The sequence below is a fragment of the Orcinus orca genome, chromosome 1 (assembly GCF_937001465.1).
Source record: "Orcinus orca chromosome 1, mOrcOrc1.1, whole genome shotgun sequence".
Taxonomy (NCBI): Eukaryota; Metazoa; Chordata; class Mammalia; order Artiodactyla; family Delphinidae; genus Orcinus; species Orcinus orca.
Window position 1 is genome coordinate 198,446,288 of NC_064559.1, and position 25,352 is coordinate 198,471,639.

The 25,352-nt window shown below is 49.6% G+C and overlaps 1 protein-coding gene across 1 annotated transcript; it reads left to right on the forward strand.

Moving 5' to 3' along the window:
• TAS1R2 (taste 1 receptor member 2) lies at positions 1–23,078 on the forward strand. Its single transcript, XM_012533950.3, is given in 8 exon segments — positions 1–35; positions 4,863–4,992; positions 7,726–8,211; positions 8,214–8,507; positions 21,007–21,130; positions 21,596–21,964; positions 21,967–22,200; positions 22,203–23,078. Coding segments are annotated over 8 exon segments (1,983 nt in total). The 3' UTR covers positions 22,514–23,078.
• Positions 23,079–25,352: the final 2,274 nt, after the last annotated feature.

The following is a 25,352-nucleotide window of genomic DNA, read 5'->3' on the forward strand; positions in this document are numbered from 1 at the left end:
ATGAGGGAGCTGATGTTCTGCCGGGCACCTGCTTGGTGAGGTGCATCTGGGCAGGCGTTGTCAGAAGGAGAGTGAGGCTTGTGGAGAGATCTGAGTCTTAGGAAGGAGAGTCATACAGAGTCATAGACCCTAGCCCTTTACTGGGCCCAGAACCGAGGGTCCCATTGCCAGTTCCATACTAGGACAAAAGCCATCAACGCTGTAACGTCATATTCACTATCACGTATGAGGCAGGTGCTTGATGTATTCATCCCACTTAATCACCCTTGTTTGAGGTGGCTGTGCGCATTTCACAGGCGAGGAAGCTGAGCGGAGTTAGGGCCTGCTGGTTGGCCCCTGCCCAGAGCCCCACAGAACAGGACCAGCGCCCTTCCCCACCCCAGCCCTTTATGCTCCCTTTAGCGACTATCACCTTTTGGGCTCTTATTGGGCTTGTGGTCGTTTGGAATCTTCAGATCTTTTTCTGAATGAGACAAAGCTGGCTTGCATGGATCTCTGGACTCGAGAAGGTGTCCCAGCCACAGGTGTCCCCCCTTCAGGCCTTAGCTGACCCCTAGGTCCCCAGCTTCTAGGGGTCACCCTACCCATTACACTTTTGACATCTCAGAGGGGTGACCAATGAGGCTGGGTCCTCTGGTAACCAGCTCTGAGGCCTGTCCTGTGCCCTCTTCCAAGGTGTCTCTGAACCAAGCCAGCCGGCTCAGGGGCTGTGCAGCTCCCAGACCCTCCTTGGGGAAGCCCTGCCTGCCTACCCCTGCTCTACCCTCAGCTGGATTGGAGCTAGGTTTCCAGCTGCCCAATTTTGTCCTGGAGGAGGCAGTACTGGTAGGAAAGAGGGGAAATGGTGGGCGGGGGGTGGGGGGTGGGACACAGAAGCAAACAGGATGTACAAAGGTGGGGTAGGGGAGAGAAGCCGATGCAGCCCCCAGTCCCTGGGGTCATGCCACTTTTGGGGGCTCCCCCCTGCACTCTAGGCCCCTCCAACCACCATGGCAGGGGGAGGAAGGAAGTTCAGGGCGGCCCCCTCCAGCCCAAAGCAAACATGGCCAGTTCCTTTCTGTAAGCACCCAGGGAAGCAGATGTAAGGCAAATGGGCAGCATCTCCCGGGCCCCTATTTCCATGGCTCGCCCCTGCCCCATGAACTTTGCATAAGTCTGTCATGGTTCTCCATCACTTTGGCAACCAGTAGCCACACAGGTGTGATCAGGGGGACCTCGGGCCCTGGACTGGGCCGTGAGGATGGCAGTGTGTTCAGCCTGGGCCACCGTGGGGCATGTGCTCTGGGTGCAGCCCTGAAGGAGAACTGCAGGGCCTTGGTGTTCCTGGACATTTGTTCTCAGGGCAGCCAGTGCCCTAGCCTCACCCACTTGCCCTTCTTAGGTGATGTCAAGGCTAGAGGGGACCGCGGAGATCATCCAGCCCAGGGCACCTCAAGGGTCACAGACTGAGCCTTGTGTCATCCTGGATCTGGGCGCACGGCTGCATTTGTCGGTGTGTGTATTAGTGTCCAGGGTTTTCATCAGAATCTCAAAAGGATCCTTGCCCCTGAAATGTTAAGAAGCACCGAGTCCATTTTACAGGTGGGGAGACTGAGGCCCAGAGAATGGAAGCCACTTGTGTGAGGGCAGCCTTCAGGTTGGGGCAGAGCTGAACCAGAAGCCAAGCCTTCTGACTTTCTATCCAGAGCTCCTTCTTCAGATTTTAGTCTTCAGAGAAGATCATCCTTCTGGACTAATAGCCCCCACTAAGCAGGGGGACCCCATCATTCCTTCCTCATTGGAGCGCCTTGGTCAACACCATTCCCATGAGCCCCCATTAGGGTCTTGGATTCCTCCAATCCACATACTTGCCATGTGGCTTTGAATAAGTTACTGTCCCTCTGAACCTCAGTCTCCTCATCTGAAAAATGGAGAGATGATAACAGCACCTCAGAAGGTAGTGAGAATAAAATGGGATGGCAGCCTGGCGTAGAATGAGCCCTGCAAACGTGTTAATGATAGAAATAACTTGTGCTCATTATCACCATCCTCCTCCCATTCTTCGTGGCACAGACGCTGCCTCCTCCATGGAGCTCTTGGCTGGCCCACGCCTTCCCTCCTCCTTACCCCTTCTTGGCAGCCAGCACAGCGTGGGTCATCATAGAGCTGTCCTGACATGCTTTTGACTTGATTGGAGTCCAGGGGAAATCCACCTGCTTTTCCGGCCCTTTGGCGACTGGCCCTCTCTGGGCCTCAGTTTCCCCATCTGTATAATCGGTAGGTGTGTGGAGCTCTGCAGACCCTCTCAGCTCTGATACAATACGCCACACTATGGATGGCCCTGGTGCCCCTGGCATCTTCCAGCATGTGCTGCCTTCACGAGCACATGGCCCTGATTTCTGTCTCCAGACCGCAAGCCGTATCCCTTGTGTGTCCTGGCTGTGTCCCTTGTGCCCCACCCAGCCCTGGCACATAGTGGGCTCTGCTAGTGCCCTCTGGATGCATGGCTTTCTCAGCCACTCTTGTCCTCCACAACGCCACACCCAGGGGGCTCCAGTTAACTTAGATGCTCTTTTTCTCTACCAACCCCTTACCCCGAAGCTTTGCTAAATAATCTGACTTGACTGGGAGTCTCCAGAACATTCCAGGGCCACCCAGCAACTGGCATCTTTATTCTCCCTCTTCAAACTGACGCACACACTCATTGTGCCTGGAACTGGCCCTTCACCAACACCTTGGCCTTGAGGTGGGGCCTGCACTGGGAGAGGGCGGCACCAGTCCCCACCCCCGTGGTGGTTGTAGTGGTGACAGCTCTTGAGGGCAGAACACACTCAAATCAGACAGTACAGGGTTGAGAGCTTGGCAGCCTGGGTCTAAATTCTAGTGTCATTGGGAATTCCCTGGCGGTCCAGTGGTTAGGACCCGGTGCTTTCACTGCTGTGGGCCCGGGTTCAGTCCCTCGACCGGCAACTAAGATCCCGCAAGCTGTGTGGTGCGGCCAAAAAAATTAAAATAAATAAATAAATAAATTCTAGCGTCACTCCCTATTAAATGTGTGCTTTTCGGCAAGTTGCTTAACTGTTCAGCTTCAGTTTCTTCACTTTAAAAATGAGAGTAATAGGGCTTCCCTGGTGGCGCAGTGGTTGGGAGTCCGCCTACCGATGCAGGGGACACGGGTTTGTGCCCTGGTCCGGGAAGATCCCACATGCCGCGGAGCAGCTAGGCCCATGAGCCATGGCCGCTGAGCCTGTGGGTCCGGAGCCTGTGCTCTGCAACGGGAGAGGCCACACAGTGAGAGGCCCACGTACCGCAAAAAAAAAAAAAAAAAAGGGAGTAATAATGGCTGCTTTGCAGGGTAGCTAAATGATATGATGCATAAAAAGTGCTTGGCACTGTGCCTGGCACATAATACATCCCAGAAAAGTGCCATTTAGTTATTGCCTTCACGGCTCCCTAAGTATCTGGCAGGGCAGGGGACAGTGGTCTCGGGGGCTCCTAGAACGCCACCAGGGACCGCGTTCCAAGGAGGCCAATGTGGCTGTAGTTTGGGGCACACTGCGCAGGAGAGAGCAGGCGGGGAAGGATGGGTGAGCTGGGGCCAAGCTGGGGAGGCCTTGAAAGCCAAGGCCAGGAGCTCGGCTGTGATCCTACAGCAATGTGGAGTCCCAGGGGGTGTTAGAGCCAAGGTGTGATAGACTCAGAGCTGTCCTTCAGGGATTTGAACTGTCAACCTGAGGCAGACGGGGAGGTCCAGACAGGAAGTTATAAGGGTCTGAGCTTGGGGTGTGGCAGAAGGGGGAGGAGTCTGGAGAGAACCCATAGACACTGTGAATTAGTGCTGGGGCTTTTGACCTGCTGACACGGAGGGTGAATAAGGTCCAAAGAGGACCTCCCCATTGTACAGATGAGGAAACTGAGGTCAGGAGAGGGGAGAGCTAGGACCAGAACCCACACCTCCAGACACCCCGTGCAGGGCTCTTCCTTTCATTCTATGGGTTGGATCTCCCCACCCCACACTGGTTTACATACACCCAGAGAGGGCCAGGGCCAGGCCCCAAATCCTGCATCTTTCCACAGCACCCAGAGGCCTCTCCCTGTTGTTTTCAATGTCTGTGGGTTGACTCCACCCCAGGGGAGGTCAGGGGCGAGGGAGGGGGTGCTCCCTCTGGAGTTGCTAAAGACACAGCCAGTATCTTTCAGGGTAACTTCGAGAAGATTTGGGCTCTTTCAGCTGGGCTCAGAGCCCGGGGTGCCCCCCGGGGTGGTTCATTTCATTACAAGAAAGGACAATCTCGCACTCTGGCAAATTCACCTTTCTCCAGGGTCTGCCCTGCACCCCGCCGTTCACACATGCCTTTTTATTTAATCCCCACACCGATCTCATGAGGCTAGAATTATTATTCCTATTTCAGTAGCAAACAGAGGCTCAGAGAGGTTAAGTAACCTGCCCATTCTCACACAGCACACAGAGCTGATGTCCAGTCCAGGCCGGCTGGAGTCATGCTGCCTCAATGTTCCTCGAGTGTAGACACACACGTCAGCAGGAGCTGGTCAATGATGTAGGTCTGTTACCAGGGGCGCAGTGCTGATACAGATGGAAGGGTCACTGCAGCGCAAAGCAGAAGTGTTCCCGTGAACTGGCACCAGGAAAGGGTTCTAGGAGGAGGTGAGGCTCCAACTGGCCCTTGGAGGAGGATCAGGGTTTGGCAGGGGTGGGCAGGGGGACAGTACTGAGTTTCCAATCCCCTTATTGTCCCTTGGAGCCTCCTCCCCCCATGAGCCTGGGCCTCAGGAGCAGCATTCAGGCCTGTGACATATCCACCTGGGCTGGGCGTTTTATAGCAGGCCCCCAAGGCTCCTGCTAGGCCATATTGTTGGGGCAGGAAAGGACCAAAACAGCGTTCTGTGGACAAGGGTCTTTGCTTAAAACAGGTCCCTGATTTGCTGGAGCCGGCTCCCTCCGAGTCCCCTGTGACCGTGGCCCACTTCCTCTCCCTCTTTCTCCTTCCACAGGTGAGGCCCCTGGGCCCTGGGAGAAGGGGCTGGGAAGGAGGGTAGCCGAGCGCTTTTCCTGAGGGCTCACCACCCCCACCCATCCCGGGGGTGTTGGATCGGGGAGCAGAAGCAAGGTCAGGACATCCACCCCAGCCCTGGCAAGGTAGCCAGCCTATTGGTTAAGAACTCAGGCTTTGGAGGCAGAAAGACCTCAGTGTGCAACTTGCCTCTGAGTCTTGGCCAGTGTGAGGCCTTGAGCCAACCTCTTAACTTTCCCAAGCCTCAGTTTCCCCATCTCTAAAGTGGGATGATAAGAGTCCTATCCTTGGACTGTCTGAAGATTAAAGCGTTCAATTTAGAATTTCTAGTGCACAATAGGTAGTCAATAATGTTACTGTTGTTACGTGAAGCATCTTGCGCGAGGATAAAAACTCAGAAAGCGCTCAATATTATCCTATATAATTGCCTAGCGCAGAATCTGCGTCACAGCAGGTCCTCAAAAAAGTGCTATAGAATTACTACTGCTATTCTAACTATTTTCACCATCATGAACAAAAAGGCGTGGTCCAGAACTGGCATAAAATATCTGCTCATTAAAGAGCAGCTAGCACAAGACTTGGCCCACAGTGGGTAGTTACAAATACTGTAATTTTTTTTTTTTTTTTTTTGCGGTACACGGGCCTCTCACTGTTGTGGCCTCTCCCGTTGTGGAGCACAGGCTCCGGATGCGCAGGCTCAGCGGCCATGGCTCACGGGCCCAGCCGCTCCGCGGCATGTGGGATCTTCCCGGACCGGGGCACGAACCCGTGTCCCCCGCATCGGCAGGCGGACTCTCAACCACTGCGCCACCAGGGAAGCCCCAAATACTGTAATTTTTGCTGTTGTTTTTATTATATCAAGCACCAAGGATCTGACTCAGAGTCGGTGCTCAATCAGTGTTAATATTCTTATGTGAGGAATCTAGTCCGGGACTGAAGTAATTCTTTCATTCATTTAACAAATATTTATGGAGCACCGACTGTGCCAGGTCTTGCTGTAGGTGTTGGGGATGCAGCTGGGGAAATGCACAGAAATTTGCCCTCATAGAGTTTATCTTCCAGTGGGGAGAGACAGACGATCGATGTAAATAAGTATGTGATATAGGATGATAGGAAGTGAGAAGTGAAATGGATAAAAGGAAAAGTCAAGGTTAAGGGAGGTGGGGCACGTCGGCGGGCAGGCGGAGGGGTACAGGGAGATTGGATGGAGGCTTGAAGGGGGTGAAGGAGGAAGAACAGCCTCCACGACAAGGGGTCAGCAGATGCAGAGGCTGGGAGGTGCCTGGTGTGTCCATGGAACTGGGTGAGCAGAGCTGGGACTAGTGGGAGAGAAGGAGATGAAATCAGAGCGGTGAGCGCTGGGGTCAATGATGGAGCCCCTTGGGGACTACTGACGGACTCTGGCTTTTCCTGAGTGGCATTAGGAACTGTTGGAGGGTCTTGAATATGTGACTGGTGTGTGTGTGAGGAGGGTCACCCTGGAGCCACGCTAAGTGTAGATTGTAGAGGGGAGAGGGGAGAGGATATCGGGGTAACTCATAGCAGGAATGATGGTGGCTGGACTAGGATGGTGTGGGGAGGTGTAGGCACTGAATGGACACACTTTGAAGGCAGATCCAATGGGATGTGCGGATGGCTTGAAGGTGGCATGTTTGAGAGAGACAAGCCAATGAGGACTCTACAGTTTTGGCCTGAGTAACTGGAAGGATGGATTCACCATCTGGGGAGATGGGGAGATTGTAGGTGAAGCAGGTTCAGGGGAGACAGCAGTTCAGTTCTGGCTACGTTAAGTTTGAAATGTCAAGGAGGCAGTTGCAGGTATGAGTCTGAAATTTAGTAGACAGGTCCGGGGCAGGGCTATTGGGAGTTGTCAGCATGGATATGGTATTTAAAGCCAGGAGCCTGGATGAGATCACCAAGGGAAGGGGAGCAGATGGAGAAGACACAAGGACTAAAGACTGAGCCCTGGGGTCCTCCAGGGTCAAGAGGTCATAGAGAAGAGGAGAAGAAGCAGCCAGTGAAAGGGGAAGAAAACCGAGACTGTGCCATCCCAGAGGCTGCGGAAGGAAATGTGACTAATCTGAGGAGGAGGATGGTGAGGAGGAAAGCTTTATGCTCAGGGGCACACAGCAGGCACTCAATAAATGTTACTAGATCATGAGAATGATAATGATGGAAATCACCTAGCCTAGGGCCTGGCACACAATAGGTGGTCAACAGCGTTGCTAAAGGCCGAGGTGGGGCTGACTTCGATGAGAAGCATCTTGCCCAGGGCCTGGCATGTGGTGGGTGCCCACTAAAGGCTACCAGGCTGATGACCATCGTGAGATGGTGTACATCACTTAGCCCAGGGCATGGCACACAGTAGGTGCTTAGTAAGTGTTACTACAAGGGTAATCATGATGATGTTAACGTAAAGCACCTAGCCTAGGGCCAGGCACATGATAGATTCTTGTGAAATGTTATTTCAGTGATGACCATGGTGACGATGGAGTAAACCACCTAGTTCAGGGTCCAACACATAGTAGGTCCTCGTTCATTGTCATTACTGTGATGTCCATGATGACGGTGGAGTAAACCACTTAGCCCTGGGCGTGGCTGGCGCTATGTGCTCCTCAAATGCCATAAGGATGACGGCGGTGGGTGGAACCCCCCTGGGGGGGGGACCCTGTGAGGCCCTCGCTAATACCTGCTGGACCCTCCCCTCCGGCAGATCACCTACGGTACCATCAATGACCAGCTGCATTTCCCAGCAGTGCTGCGCATGGCGCCAGGTGTGCATCAGCAAATGGAGGCCATGGTGCCGCTGATGCGCCACTTCCGCTGGAATTGGATCCTTGTGTTGACAAGCAGCGACGACTATGGCCGCGGCAGCAGCCAGCTGCTCAGCGAGTGCCTGGCCCACCGTGACATCTGCATCGCCTTCCGGGAGACGCTGCCCAGGCCGCAGCCCGACCGGACGATGACGCAGCAGGAGCGTGAGCGCCTGGAGGCCATCATGGGCAAGCTGCAGCAGAGCATGGCGCGTGTTGTGGCCGTGTCCTCGCCAGACCTGGCCCTGTTCAACTTCTTCCGCGAGGTTCTGCGCCAGAACTCCACGGGCGCAGTGTGGGTCACCTCCGAACCCTGGGCCATCGAGCCGGTCCTGCACCACCTCACCCAGCTGCAGCGCACAGGCACCTTCCTGGGCTTCACCACGCTGGGCATCACCACCCAGAGCAGAGCGTGCCCATCCCGGGCTTCAGCGAGTTCCGCGTGCACTGCTCCCAGGTCAGCCGGCCCGCGCTCAACAGGAGCAGCCCGGGGGCCACCTGCAACCAGGAGTGTGACACCTGTATGGACACCTCTGAGTCCTTCAACACCATCCTCACGCTCTCTGGCGAACGCGTGGTCGACAGCGTGTACTCCGCCGTCTACGCCGTGGCTCACGCGCTGCAGAGCCTCCTGGGCTGCAACCAGACCGGCTGCCACAAGGAGGTGGTCTACCCTTGGCAGGTGAGGTCTGGCCTGTGGAAAGCCAGGGCCCCACGGAGCAGGTGCCGAGTCCGTGGTTGCCATGGAGACTGCAGAGCTGCCCACTGCTCTGCTCTATCCTCCCCTTCCCTTGGTGGGTTCTGGGCAAATGGGTGGGAGAGGCCATGGATCACGCCCTGCCTCCAGACACACAGGAGTCCTTCGTGGTGACAAAACAAAATTCCTTTAAAAAAACAAATTAACTTAATCATCACCACCCATGATGGTCTGTCCTTGGAGATTTGGGTGAAATTCCCTAGAATGAAGCCCCGCAGGCTGGAGCCCCAGTTCTCCCCGCAGCCTCTCCAGGGTGGAGGCCCTGGGGATGAGCTCGTGTATTCCCGTCAGCTCTCAGGTTCATGGTCCCAGTTCGGCATCACCTAGATTCAGGCCTGGAACTTAAAGCTGTGTTTTCCTGGTTTTAGGCACAGGCACACACACACCCTACCTCGGGCCTGCGGAAGGTGTAGAAGGTTTTACTGAGGATCCAGAGAAGAGGAGATACACACCAGAGATGGACGCTTTCTACTCAGCATTAGACATCTCTGCTTAAACAGTTCACTGACGTTCCCACAGTTTGGAACCAGCTGCCTACTCTATCGCTCAGCCACCCCGCATCCCCATCTTTATCCTCCCCTGATACCCATCAGGCATCTCTGATACAGCCCATCTGTTAGGAGGCAGGTGGTGATGATCTGAGCAGAGCTTTGGAATCAGGCAGCCTGGGTTCAAGTCCCAGTTCTGCCACCACTAGCTGTGCCACTTTGGGCAAGTTATTTAATATCTCTGAGCCTCGGCTTTCTCATGTATTAAACAGAAGGAGTAATGTGTATGCTGCTGAGTTATTAGGAGGATTAATAATAATGTATGTACATTACCTGGTGCAGAGTAGAAGCTGAGTGTCTCCTCCTCTGTTTCTGACACCAGTGTCTGGCCTTAGGAGAGAGGCTGGGCTTGGGGGTAGAGCCACTGCTGGGGTTGGAGGTGGGGCTAGGTGAGGAAGGGGAAGCAAGGCTCAGACCCAGAAGGGGAGCCCGGAGAGACCCAGGCCCCTGCCAGTAATAGGCCCTGCCCTGCCTACTCAGGAGAATTACAGGGAAATGCTTTCTGGCCCCACGTATTGGACCCCTGGAATCCAGGTTCCTCAGCCCAGCTTGGCCAGCAGATGGTTTATCCCAGGATATGATCTGGGGGAACAGGAGGCTGGGGAGTATTTAACAGGGAAAGAGTCAGTATAAGGGAATGTTCTCAAGCTGGGTGCTGCTGGGAGCCATGGGATCTCAGTCTTACCTGGACCTTCTCAGAAGTCACTTTAGAGCAGTCCCCGAGGGTGGGAAGAGGATCCATTGGCTCCGTATCTCCCAGTGGTCAAGGGTTGTGCCAGGGGGTATGAATTCCCTGGCGTTTCCAGGTTGCGCTCGTGTGATACCCAGCAGCTCCCTGCGGGCGTCTCACCCTGCAGCCCCTGGGCAGAGAGCGGCCAGGTTGGTCTCTGCACGAGGGGAGTCGAGTGAACCCAGCCACGGGCCCTGCTGCTGCCCTGGGCCCCGGGTGGACCTGATTCAACCTCTCTTTCTGCCACCGTCCATTCTGGATTCCTTCACCCTCAGCCATGGGCTGCTCTAGGTCATTGGCATGTGGGGTGATCCAGACATTCATCCCCAAGGTGTCAGAGGCTGTGTCACCTTGTCCGGGCTGGCTCGTGGTCCGGTGGCTGTCTAGTAGCAGTCATCACTGGGCTAGAAACACCAAGTGCCACCTTGGGGAATCGCCTGGATCCCAGTCCTACGCCTTCCTACCCCTAGCGGCACTCCTAGCCCCTCCTGCTAATCCAGGTCATTTACCTCTCCTTTCTTGGCTTTCTCGTTTGCTGGCATGAGACCCCCTAAATGACCAGGTGGTAACCATAGAGCCCTATTGTGTCTGCTGGTGGGAGTATTCCCCCTTTGGAGACCATGCTTTATTCTAGCAGAATCTAAGGTTCTGGAGATGAGAAGCCCTGATTCTACAATGGACCTCTGCAAAGAATGGTGAGTGTGGCCAATCCTTTTTCCACCCTGTGGTTGCTGGACCCACATCTTCTAGAGTGATCAAGTTCCTTGTGGAGTCTGTCATGACAGACAGTAGCAGAGTACACAACTCTGCAACAAGGTAGTGAATGTGATTTGAGGTCTTTCTTTTTAAATGTGGGCATTGACAGCTAGACACTTCCCTCTAAGTACTGCTTTCATTGTATTTCATAAGTTTTGTTACTTGAAAAAATTATCTTTAACTATGGTAAAAAAAACCCATAAATGTTACCATCTTAAAAGATTTTTCCCAATGTTTTAATTGTGGTAAAATACACATAACATAAACTTTACCGTCTTAACCATTTTTAAGTTGACCGTTGAGTAACATTAAGTACATTTATACTGTTGTACAGCCATCACTGCCATTCATCTCCAGAATACTTTCATCTGGCAAAATTGAAACTCTGTGCCCATTAAACAGTAACTCCTCCTTCATTCCTCTCCTCCAGCCCCTAGAAAGCACCATTCTACTTTCTATCTCTGAATTTGACCGCAATAGATACCTCATATAAGTGGAATCATACAGTATTTGTCTTTTTTATTACTGGTTTATTTCACTTAGCATAAGGTCCTCAAAGTTCATCCAAAGTTCAAAGTTCATCCAAAGTTGTAACATGCATCATAATTTCCTTCCTTTTTAAGGCTGAATAATATTCCATTTTATGGATATATAATATTTTGCTCATTCATAAATGGACACTTGGGTTGCTTCCATATTTTAGCTATTGTGAAATTAATACTGTTATGAATAGGAGTATACAAATATCTCTTCAAGACTGCTTTCATTTCTTTTGAGTATATACCCAGAAACGTAATTGCTGGATCATAGGTTAATTCTATTGTTAATTTTTTGTGGGACTACCATGTTCTCCACAGTGGCTGTACCATTTTACATTTCCAGCAGTGCACAAAAGCTCACTGTTCCAATTCCTCTACATCCTCACCACTTGTTATTTTCTGTCTTTTTGATAGCAGCCATCTTAATGGGTGTGAAGTGGTCTCTCATTGTGGTTTAGATTCTTACTTTCCTAATGATTACTGATATTGGGTATCTTCTCATGTGCTTATTATCCATTTGTATATCTTCTTTGAAGAAATGTTTGTTCAAGTCTATTTTTTCCTTTTTTTTTTTTTTGCGGTACGTGGGCCTCTCACTGTTGCGGCCTCTCCCATTGCGGAGCACAGGCTCCGGACGCGCAGGCTCAGCGGCCATGGCCCACGGGCCCAGCCGCACCGTGGCATGTGGGATCCTCCCGGACCGGGGCACGAACCCGTGTCCCCTGCATTGGCAGGTGGACTCTCAACCACTGCGCCACCAGGGAAGACCCTATTTTTTTCATTTTTGAATCAGGTTGGTTTTTTGGTTGTTGTTGAGTTTTAGGAGTTCTCTGTATTCTGCATATTAATACCTTGTATATCTTATTTGCAAATATTTTCTCCCACTCTATAGGTTGTCTTTTTACTTGGTTGATAGTATCTTTTGATGCATAAATTTTAAATTTTTCATTAAGTCCAATTTGATCACTTTTTTTCTTTTGTTGCCTGTGCCTTTGGTGTCATCTCCAAGAAACCATTGCCAAAGTCAGTGTCGTGAAACTTTTGCCCTGTGTTTTCTTCTAAGAGTTTTTATAGTTTTAGATCTTCCATTTAGGTCATGGATCTGTTTTCAGTTAATTTTTATATATGGTGTTAAGTACAGGCCACTTCATTCTCTTGCCTCTGGGTATCCAGTTTTCCCAGCATCATTGGCTTAAAAAACTATCTTTTCCCCATTGAATAGCCTAGAAACCTTTGTCAAAATCATTTGACCAGGGCTTCCCTGGTGGCGCAGTGGTTGAGAGTCCGCCTGCCGATGCAGGGGACATGGGTTCATGCCCCGGTCCAGGAAGATCCCACATGCCGCGGAGCAGCTAGGCCCTTGAGCCATGGCTGCTGAGCCTACGCGTCTGGAGCCTGTGCTCCGCAACGGGAGAGGCCACAACAGTGAGAGGCCTGCGTAGCGCAAAAAAAAAAAAAAAAAAAATCATTTGACCATATATGTGAGGTTTTATTTTTGGACTTTATTTTATTCCATTTGTCTGTGTGTCTCTTTAGTCTGGTACCACACTGTTTGATTACTGTCACTTTGTAGAAAGTTTTGAAATCAGGAAATGTGATTCCTCCAGCTTTGCTCTTTTTCAAGATTGTTTTGGCTATTCAGGGTCCCTTGAGATTCCATATGAATTTCAGTTTTTGTATTTCTGCAAAAAAACCTCATTGGAATTTTGATAAGAACTACATTAAATCTGTAGATTGCTTTGGGTAGTATTGACATCATAACAATATTAAGTCTGCCAATCCGTAAACATGGGATGTCTTTCCATTTATTTATGTCTTCTTTAATTTCTTTTAGAAATGTTTTGTAGTGTTCATTGTACAAGTCTTTCCCTCCTTGGTTAATTCCTAAGTATTTTATTCTTTTTGATGCTATTGTAAATAGAATTATTTTCTTAATTTCCTTTTTGAATTATTCATTGTTAGTGTGTAGAAAACAACTGATTTTTGTGTGTTGGCTTTGTGTCTTGATACTTTGCAGAGTTCACTTATTGGTCCTAACAATTTTTTTGCAGAATCTTTAGGATATTTTACATATAAGATATCATCTGTGAGCAGGTAATTTTATTGATTACTTTCCAATTTAGATGACTTTTTTTTTCTTGCCTAATTGCTCTGGCTAGGACCTCCAGTACTGTGTTAATAGAAGGGGTGAAACTGCACATCTTTGCCTTGTTCCTGATTTTAGAGGAAGAGCTTTCAGTCCTTCTCCATTGAATATGATATTCACTGTTGGCTTTTCACATAGAGCTTTTATTATGTTGAGGTAGTTTTCCTCTACTTCTTGTTTGTTGAGTGTTTTTCTATCATGAAAGAGTCAAATACTTTTCCTTCATCAATTGAGATGATCATGTGTTTTATTAAATTTATTTATTTTTGATTGAAGTATACTTGATGTACAATATTATATAAGTTACAGGGGCACAATATAGTGATTCACAATTTTTAAAGATTATACTCCATTTATAGTTATTATAAAATATTGGCTATATTCCCTATGTTGTACAATGTTTCCTTGTAGCTTATTTTATACATAGTAGTTTGTACCTCTTAATCCCCTACCCCTATATTGACCCTCTTCTCGTCCCCTTTTCCCATTGGTAACCACTAGTTTGTTCTCTATATCTGTGAGTCTGTTTCTTTTTTGTTATATTCACTAGCTTGTTGTATTCTTTAGATTTCACATATAAGTGATACTGTACAGTATTTGTCTTTGTCTGACTTATTTCACTAGCATAACATCATCCAAGTCCATCAATGTTGTTGCAAATTTCATTCTTTCTTATGACTGAGGAACATGTGTTTTTTTCCCTTCATTTTGTTAATGTGGTGTATTACATTGATTGATTTTCATATGTTGAACTATCTTTGTATTACAGGAATAAATCCCATGTGATCATGGTGTATAATCCTTTTAGTATGCTGCTGAATTCAGTCTGCTAGTATTTTGTTGAGAATTTTTGCATCGATATTCATAAGGGATATTGGTTTGTAATTTTCTTTTCTTGAAGTCTTTTTGACTGGCTTTGTTATCAGATTGATGCTGGCCTCATAGAATGAGTTAAGGAGAGTTCCTTCCTCTTTAGTTTTTGGTAGAATTCACCAGTGAAGCCATCAGATCCAGGACTTTTCTTTGTGGGGGGATTTTTTGATTACTGATTCAATCTCCTCATTAGTTATAGGTCTATTCAGATTTTCTATTTCTTCATGATTTAGTATTAGTAGATTTTGTGTTTCTAGGAATTTGTTTCATCTAGTTTATCCAATTTGTTGGTGTGTAATTGCTTATAGTACTCTCTTATAATTGTTTTTATTTCTGTAGAATCAGTGGGAATGTCCTCACTTTCATTTCTGATTTTAGTAATTTGAATCCTCTCTTTTTTTCTTAGCCATTTTAGCTAGAGGTTTGTCAATTTTGCTGATCTTTTCAAAGAACCAACTTTTGGCTTAATCGATTTTCTCTAATATTTTTCTATTTTTTAATTTGTTTCACTCTGCTTTAATCTTTATTATTTCCTTCCTTCTGCTAGTTTCAGGTTTAGTTTGATCTTCTTTTTCTAGTTCCTTAAGCTGTAAAGTTAGGTGGTTGTTTTGAGATCTTTCTTGTTTTCCAATGTAAGTGTTTATAGCTTTAAATTCCCCCCTTAGCACTGCTTTGCTGTATCCCGTTTTGTTCATTGTGTTTTCATTTTCATTCATCTTTAAGTATTTTCTAATCCCATTTGTGAGTTCTTTGATTCGTTGGTTGTGTAAGAGCATTGTTTAATTTTCACAAATTTTCCAGTTTTCATTCTGTTATTGATTTTTAACTTCATCCTATTGTGGTCAGAGAAGATACTTTGTGTGATATCTATCTTTTTAAAATTTATTTTTATTTATTATTATATTTATTTATTTATTTATTTATTTTTGCGGTATGCGGGCCTCTCACTGTTGTGGCCCCCCCTGCTGCGGAGCACAGGCTCCGGACGCGCAGGCTCAGCGGCCATGGCCCACGGGCCCAGCCGCTCCACGGCATGCGGGACCCCCCCGGACCGGGGCATGAACCCGCGTCCCTTGTATTGGCAGCTGAACTCTCAACCACTGCGCCACCAGGGAAGCCTGATATCTATTTTTTAAAATTTATTCACACTTAATTCATGGTTTAACATAAGGTCTGTCCTTGTCTGGAAAATGTCCCAGGTGCACTTGGGAAGATGTATATTCTGTTTTTGTTGGGTAGAATGTCCTATGTATATCTGTTAAATCCAGTTGGTTTATTGTGTTGTTCAAGTCCTCTATTTCCTTACTTATTTTCTGTCTGGTCGTTCTATCCATTATTGAGAGTGAGGTATGGAAGTCTTCAATTATTACTGGGGAATATTATGTGTTGAATTGTCTTTTCTCCCTTTAATTCTGATGGTCTTTGCTCCATGTATTTTGTGGCTCTCTAGTTAGGTGCATATCTGTTTATAATTATTATATCTTCTTGATCTTTTTTTTTTTTCATTTATTTATTTTTGGCTGCATTGGGTCTTCGTTGCTGCACACGGGCTTTTCTCTAGTTGCAGCGAGCAGGGGCCACTCTTCCCCGCGGTGCACGGGCTTACTGCTGTGGCTTCTCTCGTGCAGAATGGGCTCCAGGCACACGGGCTTCAGTAGTTGTGGCTCGCGGGCTCCAGAGCACAAGCTCAGTAGTTGTGGCTCACGGACTCAGTTGCTCTGCAGCATGTGGGATCTTCCCGGACCAGGTCTCGAACCCCTGTCTCCTGCATTGGCAGGCGGATTCTCAACCACTGTGCCACCAGGGAAGCCCTCTTCTTCTTGATCTTTTGACCCTTTTATTGTCATAAAGGTCCTTCTTTTTCCCTAGTAAACGTTTTTGTTGGTATTCCGCCTGCCCCTCCGGCTTCCTTTGAGACTTTATCTTTTTTTTTTTTTTTTTACATTTTGAATATTGTATACCTAAGAGTAGTTTTTTAAAAGTATTTATCCCACTTGGTGTTCTCTGAACTTTCTGGATCTGTGATTTGGCATCTGTCATTAATAATTATAAAATTCTCAGCCTATATTCCTTCAAATATTTCTTCTGTTCCTTTCTTTCTTCTCCCTTGAGTATTCTCATTATATGTATGTTACATATTTTGCAATTGTTCTATAGCTCTTAGATATTCTGTTCTCTTTTTTTCACTTTTTTTTTTCGCTTTGCTTTTCACTTTGGGATGTTTCTATAGATATATCTTCAAGCTCACTGGCTTTTTTCTCAGCTATGTCCAGTCTACTGATAAGCCCATCAAAGACATTCTTTATTTCTGTTACCATAGTTTTTTTCAAAATGTGTTGCATTTCCTTTTGGTTCTTTCTTTCAGTTTCCAGTTCTCTGCTTACATTACCCATCTTTTCTTGAATGTTGTTCACTTTTTCAGTTACAGCTCTTAGCATATTAATCATAGTTATTTTAAACTTCCTGTCTGATAATTGGAAAATCTCTACCATATATGAGTCTCATTCTGATGCTTGTTTTGTCTCTTCAGACTTTTTTTTTGTCTTTTAACATGCCTTGTAATTTTTTGTTGAAAGCCAGACATGATGTGTTTGTTAAAGGAACTGAGGTAAATAAATTTTAGCATGAGGTTTTATGTTTATTTGGGTAGGAGTGAGGCTATGTTTACTCTTTGCCATAGCTGTGGTGTCAGAGGCTAAAATTTCCTCTATTGTCTCCCTCTTTTGGTCTTCCCTGCTGGCTTTGGGTTTCCCTAGAGACTCCTTCTTAAACAGAATTTGAGCCTTGCAGTTCTTTTGGTTGTAATCCCCTGTTATTATACAGGAGCCTGAATGATGTGGTGGTAAGATGTGGGAGGAGGGGAAGAATTCTGGAATCATCGGTGACCAGGTTTTATTCTTTTGGTAAGCCTGTGCCCTGGGCTGTGCCCTTCACAAGTGCCTCTCAGCTCTCCCTACCTTCGGTGAGACAGGAAGGCCAGAGGGGGGCTGCAGTTGGGTACTTCCTTTCCCCTATGTCAATTCAGCTGTGGTGAAATAGTTTCCCTTGAGGGCAGGCCTTTGTTAAGGAGAACAGAATGCTCTGGGTGTATTTCAGAATGGTTGCTTTTTCCTCTCCCCTTGCTGGAGAGCAGTCTTTACCCTGAGAAGCTGGTGGGGCTCCTGAGGTTAAGGATGCACCCCTAGAGCCCTCTCTCAAGCTAGTCTGAGCTCAGTCCCAGCAACTGGTCATTTGCTCTCTAGCTGCTCCTACCAGTTGCTGCCTCAGCAGCATCTCCTGCTCCTGCTAAGCTGTGACTCTTTGTGTGCACCTGTCTCCCCGGTTTTGGGATCTGTAGTTTGCCGCATGACCCCAATTCTCTGATGGACCTAAGAAGGGTTGTTGATTTTTAGCTTGTTCAGCCTTTTCCTTGTTGTGAGGATGGAGGTGATGACTTCCAAGCTCCTTACATGCCAGACCAGAAACCAGAAGTTCCCCATTCTCTCCTGAATCTACACCAGCAAGGCTTTCCACCACATCACTCTTCTGAAACTGCTTTTGTGAAGGTCACTGATGTCTAGATATTGCCAATCCAACCATCATCATTGTAGTCAACCTGTGAACAGATGTGACACAGCTGATTACTTCCTCTCTTTGGAAACAATATCTTTACTCGAATTCTGGGCCAGTCTCTCTCTTGGTTCCCCTACAGCTATGACTACTCCTTCTAGGTCTCCTTTCCTGGTCCCTCCTTATCCCCTTGACCTTTAAACCCTGGAGGGTACAAGAGGTCAGCCAATGGACTTATTCTCTTCTCTGTCTACAGGGCTGGAAATATGATCCATAGGTTTATAACTTCCAATTTTATATCTTCAGACTTCAATTTTATATCTTCCAATTTTATATCTTCAAATTTATATCTTCAGACTTCAATTTTATATCTTCCAATTTTATATATTCAGAGGGGACTTCTCCCCTCAACTTTAAGTCAAATATTCACCTGCTTATGCAAAGTTGCTCCCCCACGGTCTTCCCATTCCAGTAAAAGGCAACACCATCTTTCTCTTGTTTGACCAAAAGCATTGAGTCATCCTTGACTCCTTTCTTTCTCATCCAACCCAGCAGTAAATCTTGTCCAGCCTACTTTCAAAACACATCCAGAATCTGACCACTTCCCACCTCTTCCACGGCTCTCTCTTTAGTCAGAACCGCCACCATTTCTCAGCTGGGCTATTACAATAACACCCTACCTGGTCTCCCGTTGTGCCATTACCCATCATGATCTATATTCAGACAGGGCAATCCTGTTAAAATGAAGGTCAGATCCTGTCACTCCTCTGCTTGGGATCCTCCAGTAGCTTCTCATTTCATTCAGAGTAAAAGCCAAAGTATTTTGACTCCAACTCTTTTTTTTTTGTGGTACATGGGCCTCTCACTGTTGTGGCCTCTCCTGTTGCGGAGCACAGGCTCCGGACGCGCAGGCTCAGCGGCCGTGGCTCACAGCCCCAGCCGCCCCGTGGCATGTGGGATCTTCCAGGACCGGGGCACGAACCCGTGTCCCCCGCATCGGCAGGCGGACTCTCAACCACTGCGCCACCAGGGAAGCCCGACTCCAACTCTTTGAACAGATCCACTGTTCTTCCTCTTGCTCATTCTGCTAGAGCCACGCTGGCCTTGCTGCTCCTCAACTAAGCCAAGTCTCCCAACCGCAGGACCTTTGCACATGCTGTCCCTGCTGCCTAAACAGATATCTTCATGACCTGCTCCCTCCCAGCCTTTACATCTTTACTCCAATGTCACCTGCTGGATGAGGCCTTCCTTCTTCTCTCACCCAATGTGAAAGTGAAATCAGCTCCTCCATCATTTTCCATATCCCTTGCATGGCTTTATTTTCCTTCACAATATTTATCACCATCTGTTGTATCACAGATTTATATGTGTGTTGTCTCTCTTCCCCATGAAAATATTCGTTTCATAAGAACAGAGACTTTGTCTCATTTGGTTCACAGCTATATTTCCAGTGCCTGGCATCGGTATGTACTCAATACCTTTTTGAATGAATGAATGTGTGAATATCAGGTTGAGACTCCATGGGTAAGAGGTAGGATTAATTTGGTTACTTAGGGGCTCAGAGTTAGTGTAGAGATGAATTTGGAGGAGGGGGAGAATACATGGCAAGGGAGTGGTGGGGTGTAGGTCTGGATAAGGTGTGTGCGTGTGCGTGTGCGTGTGTGTGTGTGTGTGTGTGTGTGTTGGTGGGCATAGGCCTGCACATGTGTGTGGTCCCACAGGAGGCAGAAAAGACCACAGAGGGGGAAGGCTGGCAGGGGATCAGACTTAGCTTGGCTGGTGGAGAGGCTCTTCCATGAGGTTTCAGGGAGTGAACAAGACATCCAGAAACATCACCTGATGCATGTGCAAGAGAGACTAGAGGGGCGGAACGGGAAAGCAGGTGATCTCTGAGAGGCCAGAAGAGAAGGGCTCTGAGGTCGAGTGGTCCTACCATGGCTCCTCTTGTCTGGCCCTTGGTCCTTTATCTGTGTACTCTTGCACCACCCTCCTCATTGGTTGTCAGAATGATTTCTATACAACCCGAATCTAATCAGGCCACTCCCCACTCAAGAGCCATGGCTGCTTCCCACCACCCCTACATTTTTAGTGTCATAGTTCAGTCTTCCACCCTCTCCCACCCTCTCCCCATGCAGCCTGACTTCAGCCAGGCTCGGACACACCCTCTTCCCAAAAATGCCATCCCCATCCTCTCTTCCACCTCATTGCTCTTACTGTTTCCTCTACTTGTAATTCATTCATTCATTTAATAAACAATCATTGGAGGCCTCCTCTTTGCTGGGCACGCTTCTAGTTTCTAGAAATATAGCAGGGCCTTCCCTGGTGACACAATAGTTAAGAATCTGCCTGCCAATGCAAGGGGCATGGGTTCGATCCCTGGTCTGGGAAGATCCCACATGCTGTGGAGCAACTACTACTACTACTACTACTACATATGTCACAACTACTGAGCCTGTGCTCTAGAGCCCGCGAGCCGCAACTACTGAGCCCACGTGCCACAACTACTGAAGCCCGCGTGCCGCAATTACTGAAGCCCGCACGCTTACAGCCCATGCTCTGCAACAAGAGAAGCCACTGCAATGAGAAGCCTGTGCACCACAATGAAGAGTAGCCCCTGCTCGCCACAACTAGAGAAAGCCCACATGCAGCAACGAAGACCCAACGCAGCCAAAAATAAATAAATAAATAAGTAAATTTATTTTTAAAAAAAGAAAAAAGAAATATAGCAGTAAAAGCAATAGACGTGGCCACTGCCTACCTGCTCTTGCTCACCTGAAAACCCCTGCCCCTCCATAAAAGATGTGTTAATTAGGACTCTTGGTGGTAAGCGACAGAAAGCAATATAAATAAACGTTAGTTTATTGCCTCACATCATTGAAAATTCCAGGAGTTGACCTGAAGGGGAAGCTTCAGGCAAGGCTGGATCCAGGGTCTCACTCTCTCCATCTCCCAGATCCTTCCTCAGGCATGTTCTCCCCCTGGAAACCAGCGGGCTGCTAGCAGCTCCAGAGTTATATCCTATTCACTCAGCAACCTCAGAAAGTCTCCGTCTCAACAGCTGGGTGCTGTTACCAGAAGAAGGTGGATTAGGTCTTTGCTGGGTGAAACTAAGAAGGTGCCTACAGAGGTCCAGTTCTAATGGCAATCCCAGCACCCCTCCCCCTCCCAGACAGAAGCCAGTTCCCCTCCCCTGAGCATCCTGCTGCGGATGAGTTAGAGAGGGTAAGGGAGCCCCCAGAGAGTGGGAAAGAGGACTCAGGGTCTTTTGCTCTCCTCCCTCCAGATCGCTGTGTCTATGTGTTCCAAGGACTGCCATCCTGGGCAAAAGAAGAAGCCAGCTGGCATCGACCCGGGCTGCTTCGAGTATATTGACTGCCTCTCTGGCACCTTCCTCAACCGAGCTGCAGGTATGATTCATGGGCCCACATGCTTGTCTTGCCACTGCCCTGCCCTGGAGGGGGGTAGTCTCCAGGGCCCTTCACCTTTGGCAGGGTCTCTGGGGTCTCCCCCATGGTACGCAAGTGTCCAAAGGCTAAGGATTATGTCTTTCCCACCAGAGGGTGAGGTCTCGGGAGGAAGGAATTATAGTTATTAGACTCTGAGTCAAGGAGTCCTCGGTTCAAATCCTGCCTCTATAACTTCCTGGCTTTGTGACTTTACCTGGCTGAGCCTCAGTTTCCTAATCTGTGAAATGGGGTTGCTGTGAGGAGTTGATGAGTCGGGGGGTGTAAGGGACTCAGTGAGCATTGGTCGCCCTTAGCTCTCTCTCTCTCTCTCTTTCTCCTGCCGTGGCCTGGCTCAATGCAGGCCCAGTGGATGTAGATGCTGAGAAGGCAGGTTCGGCTGTTGGGAGTTGCTGTGGGCTCTTGCAGGTGAATTCGACTGCCAGCCCTGCCCAAGTTACGAGTGGTCCCGCAGGAAGGACATCTCCTGCTTCAAGTGGCAGCTGGCCTTCCTTGAATGGCATGAGGCACCCACCATCACTGTGGTCGTGCTGGCTGCCCTGGGCTTCCTCGGCACCCTGGCCATCTCGATAATCTTCTGGAGGCAGTTTCAGACGCCCATGGTTCGCTCGGCTGGGGGGCCCGTGTGCTTCCTGACGCTGCAGCTGATGGCATACATGGTGGTCCCCGTGTAAGTAGGGCCACCCATGGTCTCCACGTGCCTCTGCCTCCAGGCCTTCCTCACGCTCTGCTTCACCGTCTGCATCTCCTGCATCACCGTGCGCTCTTTCCAGATCATCTCATCTTCAAGATGGCCAGACGCCTCCCACGGGCCTACGGCTTCTGGGTCCGCTACCATGGGCTCTGTGTCTTCGTGGCATTCATCACGGTGCTCAAGACAGTCATCGTGGGGAGCAGCATACTGGCCGTGACCACCAACTCCACTGCCCGCACTGACCCCGATGACCCCAAGGTCACGATCCTGTCCTGCAACCCCAGCTACCACCGGGGGCTGCGGATCAACAGCAGCCTGGACTGCTCGTCTCCGTGCTGGGCTTCAGCTTCGCCCACATAGGCAAGGAGCTGCCCACCAACTACTACAAGGCCAAGTTCATCACCTGCATGACCTTCTACTTCACCTCCTCCGTCTTCCTCTGCACCTTCGTGTCTGTCTACGAGGGGGTGCCGGTCACCATCCTGGGCCTCTTGGTCACTGTGCTCTACCTCCTGGGCATCACCCTGGGCTACTTCGGCCCCAAGTGCTACATGATCCTCTTCTACCTGGAGCGCCACACGCCAGCCTACGTCAACAGCATGATTCAGGGCTACACCATGGGGAGGGGATAGCACTCCTATCATCTGCCCATTGGGATGAGGGCCTCAGCGTTGGGAGATGGAGGCCGGCGGCTTGCTTGTTCAACTCCAGATGTCTGCAAGGAAGCCACCCCCAACGATTACCACCATGCCCTGGTATCTGATTTGGCGTTCCTCCGAGGTTCTCTGCATCCTGGCCATTTTTACCCACCTAGCGATGGATGCCTAGAAACATTTGCCCTTCGTTCCTTTCCCTCGAGCTGTTTAGCTTGCCAGGCATGCCACCCCGTTCTAGAAAAACAACCCAAGGTGACCTATTGGTCTCCAAGGACGGAGTCCAGTTTGGCAGCCTACAGCCGCCATCTGGTGGTCACTGTGGGTACCTGCAGGTTCACGGTGAAGGGACGCCTGCTGGAGGGCTGGGCTGGGGTTGGAGGATGTGAGCTCAAATAATGCTGCCCTGCCTCATTCACTAGCTGCCCGTGTGTCCGCGTCTCATCCCCGAGATTCCCCCAGAGCACGAATCCCCGGCTTCTCTGTTGTCTCTGAGTACGGCTGAGCCCATAAATGCTCGGGAATAAACCTCGCTTGGGTGAAACGAATGAGTTTCCTTCTTGTTTTCCGGAGGTCCCCTAAGAAGATGTGGAATTGGAGACCTCGGTTTCTATCCCAGCATTGCCACTTCTGAGCTGTGTACCTTGGGCCAATTATTTACTGCCCCTGAGCCTACACTTCCGCGTCCCTAAAATGGGAACATTGAAGGATCAGAGATAAGGGGTGCAAAGTGCGTATATTAAGTACTAAGTAAATGCCAACTGTTGCAAATCCACATGTCCCTGGAACCATCAGGGGCAAAATAAGACTGTGTTTCCTTTTTACACCCTGATGTCCATGGTATATCTTCTAGTCCATGGTACTAGCCTCTGTTGGAAACTGGCCCCCACCCAGTAAATACTGGGTGTTGTTATGGGGTGCTCGAGCCTCTCACGTGCTCCAGAGCCACTGTGTACCATGGCACTGCCAAACCCGGGAGAGGCTGCTCTGCTGGGTGTGGCCATGTGCATGTCAACCACCCCCGATGGTGGGCTCCAGCTGCAGGAGGGGCCCTGTCTTCCCTGTTCAGGGGTCAGACCTGGCCTCTGACAGCTCACCAGGGAGCCACAACTTCCATACGGAGGCCTCCAAACTGCTGCCTGCCCAGAGAGGTTGAGTGACCGGCTCAGGTGCACCCAGCTCCAAGTTGGGAGAGGGAGCGTCAGAGCCTCAGTGCGCTCAGGCAGGGAGATGGGGGCTCTGAAGAATCCATAACTGCGGTGACACGGTGGCCTTCTCAGAAATCCCCGGGAGTGATTGAGAGCTTGGCCAGCCCCAGCCCTGGCAGGAACAACTTCCCTAAGCTTATTTGCGGCTGGGAGGGCAGGACTGAGTCCTTGTCCTGAATTTACCTCTTTCATGCTTCAGGGTGGTGGGTGGCAGGATCTTGGCTTGAACCATCTGGGATTTGGGGCAACGGCCTTCATATTTTGGGCCGCTTCTCCGTGGACAGTCCCTGTTTCTCTTCCCTAAGCCTCTTTCTGGAGCCTGGCACAGAGCAGGTGCTCCGTGGATACTGACGAACCGCTAAGTCACTGTCGGCTTCCTCCACTATCTCCTCCACTGCCCACCGCCCCTTCCCCAAACCATCACATCGTTCATTCAGTTCATCCTTCATGGCCTGGGGTACTGGAAGGACGCAACAAATATTTGTGCTTACAATTGATGAGGACAACAGCTAACGTTTATTGCCCTCCCTAAGAACTGTACTGTAATTTTATCCATTTATTCCTCACTAAACTCTATGAGTTGGGTGCTGTTAGGGTCCTTATCTTACAGATGGGGAAAAAAAGAGACTCAAAAGGGTTATGAAACGTCCCCAGCCCCACACAGCTCACCCCAGGAACCACGGCCCTCTGTGGAGTGAGACCCAGACAGCCCTGCCTGGAAAGCTGGTGCAGGGGAATGGCAATCACGGCTGGGTGGAGGGGGTGCAGTGTCCCCGCCAGGGCCCTGTGGTGTGCTGGGGGGCTTCAGATTTTAGAGAGATGGCTGGTGGATGCAGTGACCAGGGAAGACTTTGGGGGAAGCTGGCATTTGAAAAGAGCCTTGAAGGACAGAGAAGTTTGGGAAGCCAGGAAGTATGAGTGTTTGGGGAGGAGCAGGGGTGGGGGAGGGGCGGGGTGGGTGGGACAGGCAGCAGAGCAAAGGCAGAGTGGAGGGAGGCCCGCAGGAGCAGGCGGCTGAGGGTGGCTGGGTTGCAGAACCGAGCGTGGAAGGATAGCTGGGGCTACATGTGGGGGACCCTGACCTAGGTATCTGGACCTTGTCTTCCCTGGTGGCCACTGTCGGCGTCCCCCGCACAGACTGGCTGGCCCTGCTCCTGGGGTTGCCTGAGGTGCTGTCCCTGGATGTCCCTGACCTCTGTGACCAGCCTCCTCTCTGGCTCCATCCTCGTCCCACAGTCTTGGGTGTTGGCCTGGTGGGCTGGAGACTTGCTGGGACAAGACCCCAAGGACGGACTCTTGGTGTGACCATCCCTTTTCTGTCCCCTCCGCTTGCCTCGCAGGGGAGCCCAGAGCCTCGGCTGAGACCCCATCCAGCCCTGAGTTTCTGGGGAGCAGCTCTGTGCAGTCTGTTCCTGGATGTGCCTGTGTTCCGTGCCCCCTGCCCTTGGGACCAGCTTGTCAGAGGCTCAGGGAGTTTTAAGCTCTTAATTCTCTTTTCTTGCAAGCTTCTGATGCCTTGGTTTAAACATCTTTTTTTTAAGAGATAATGACCTCATTTTCCTGGTTCTGCCTCACAGACCACCATTAGAGAGAGAATCCAGGAATCCCAC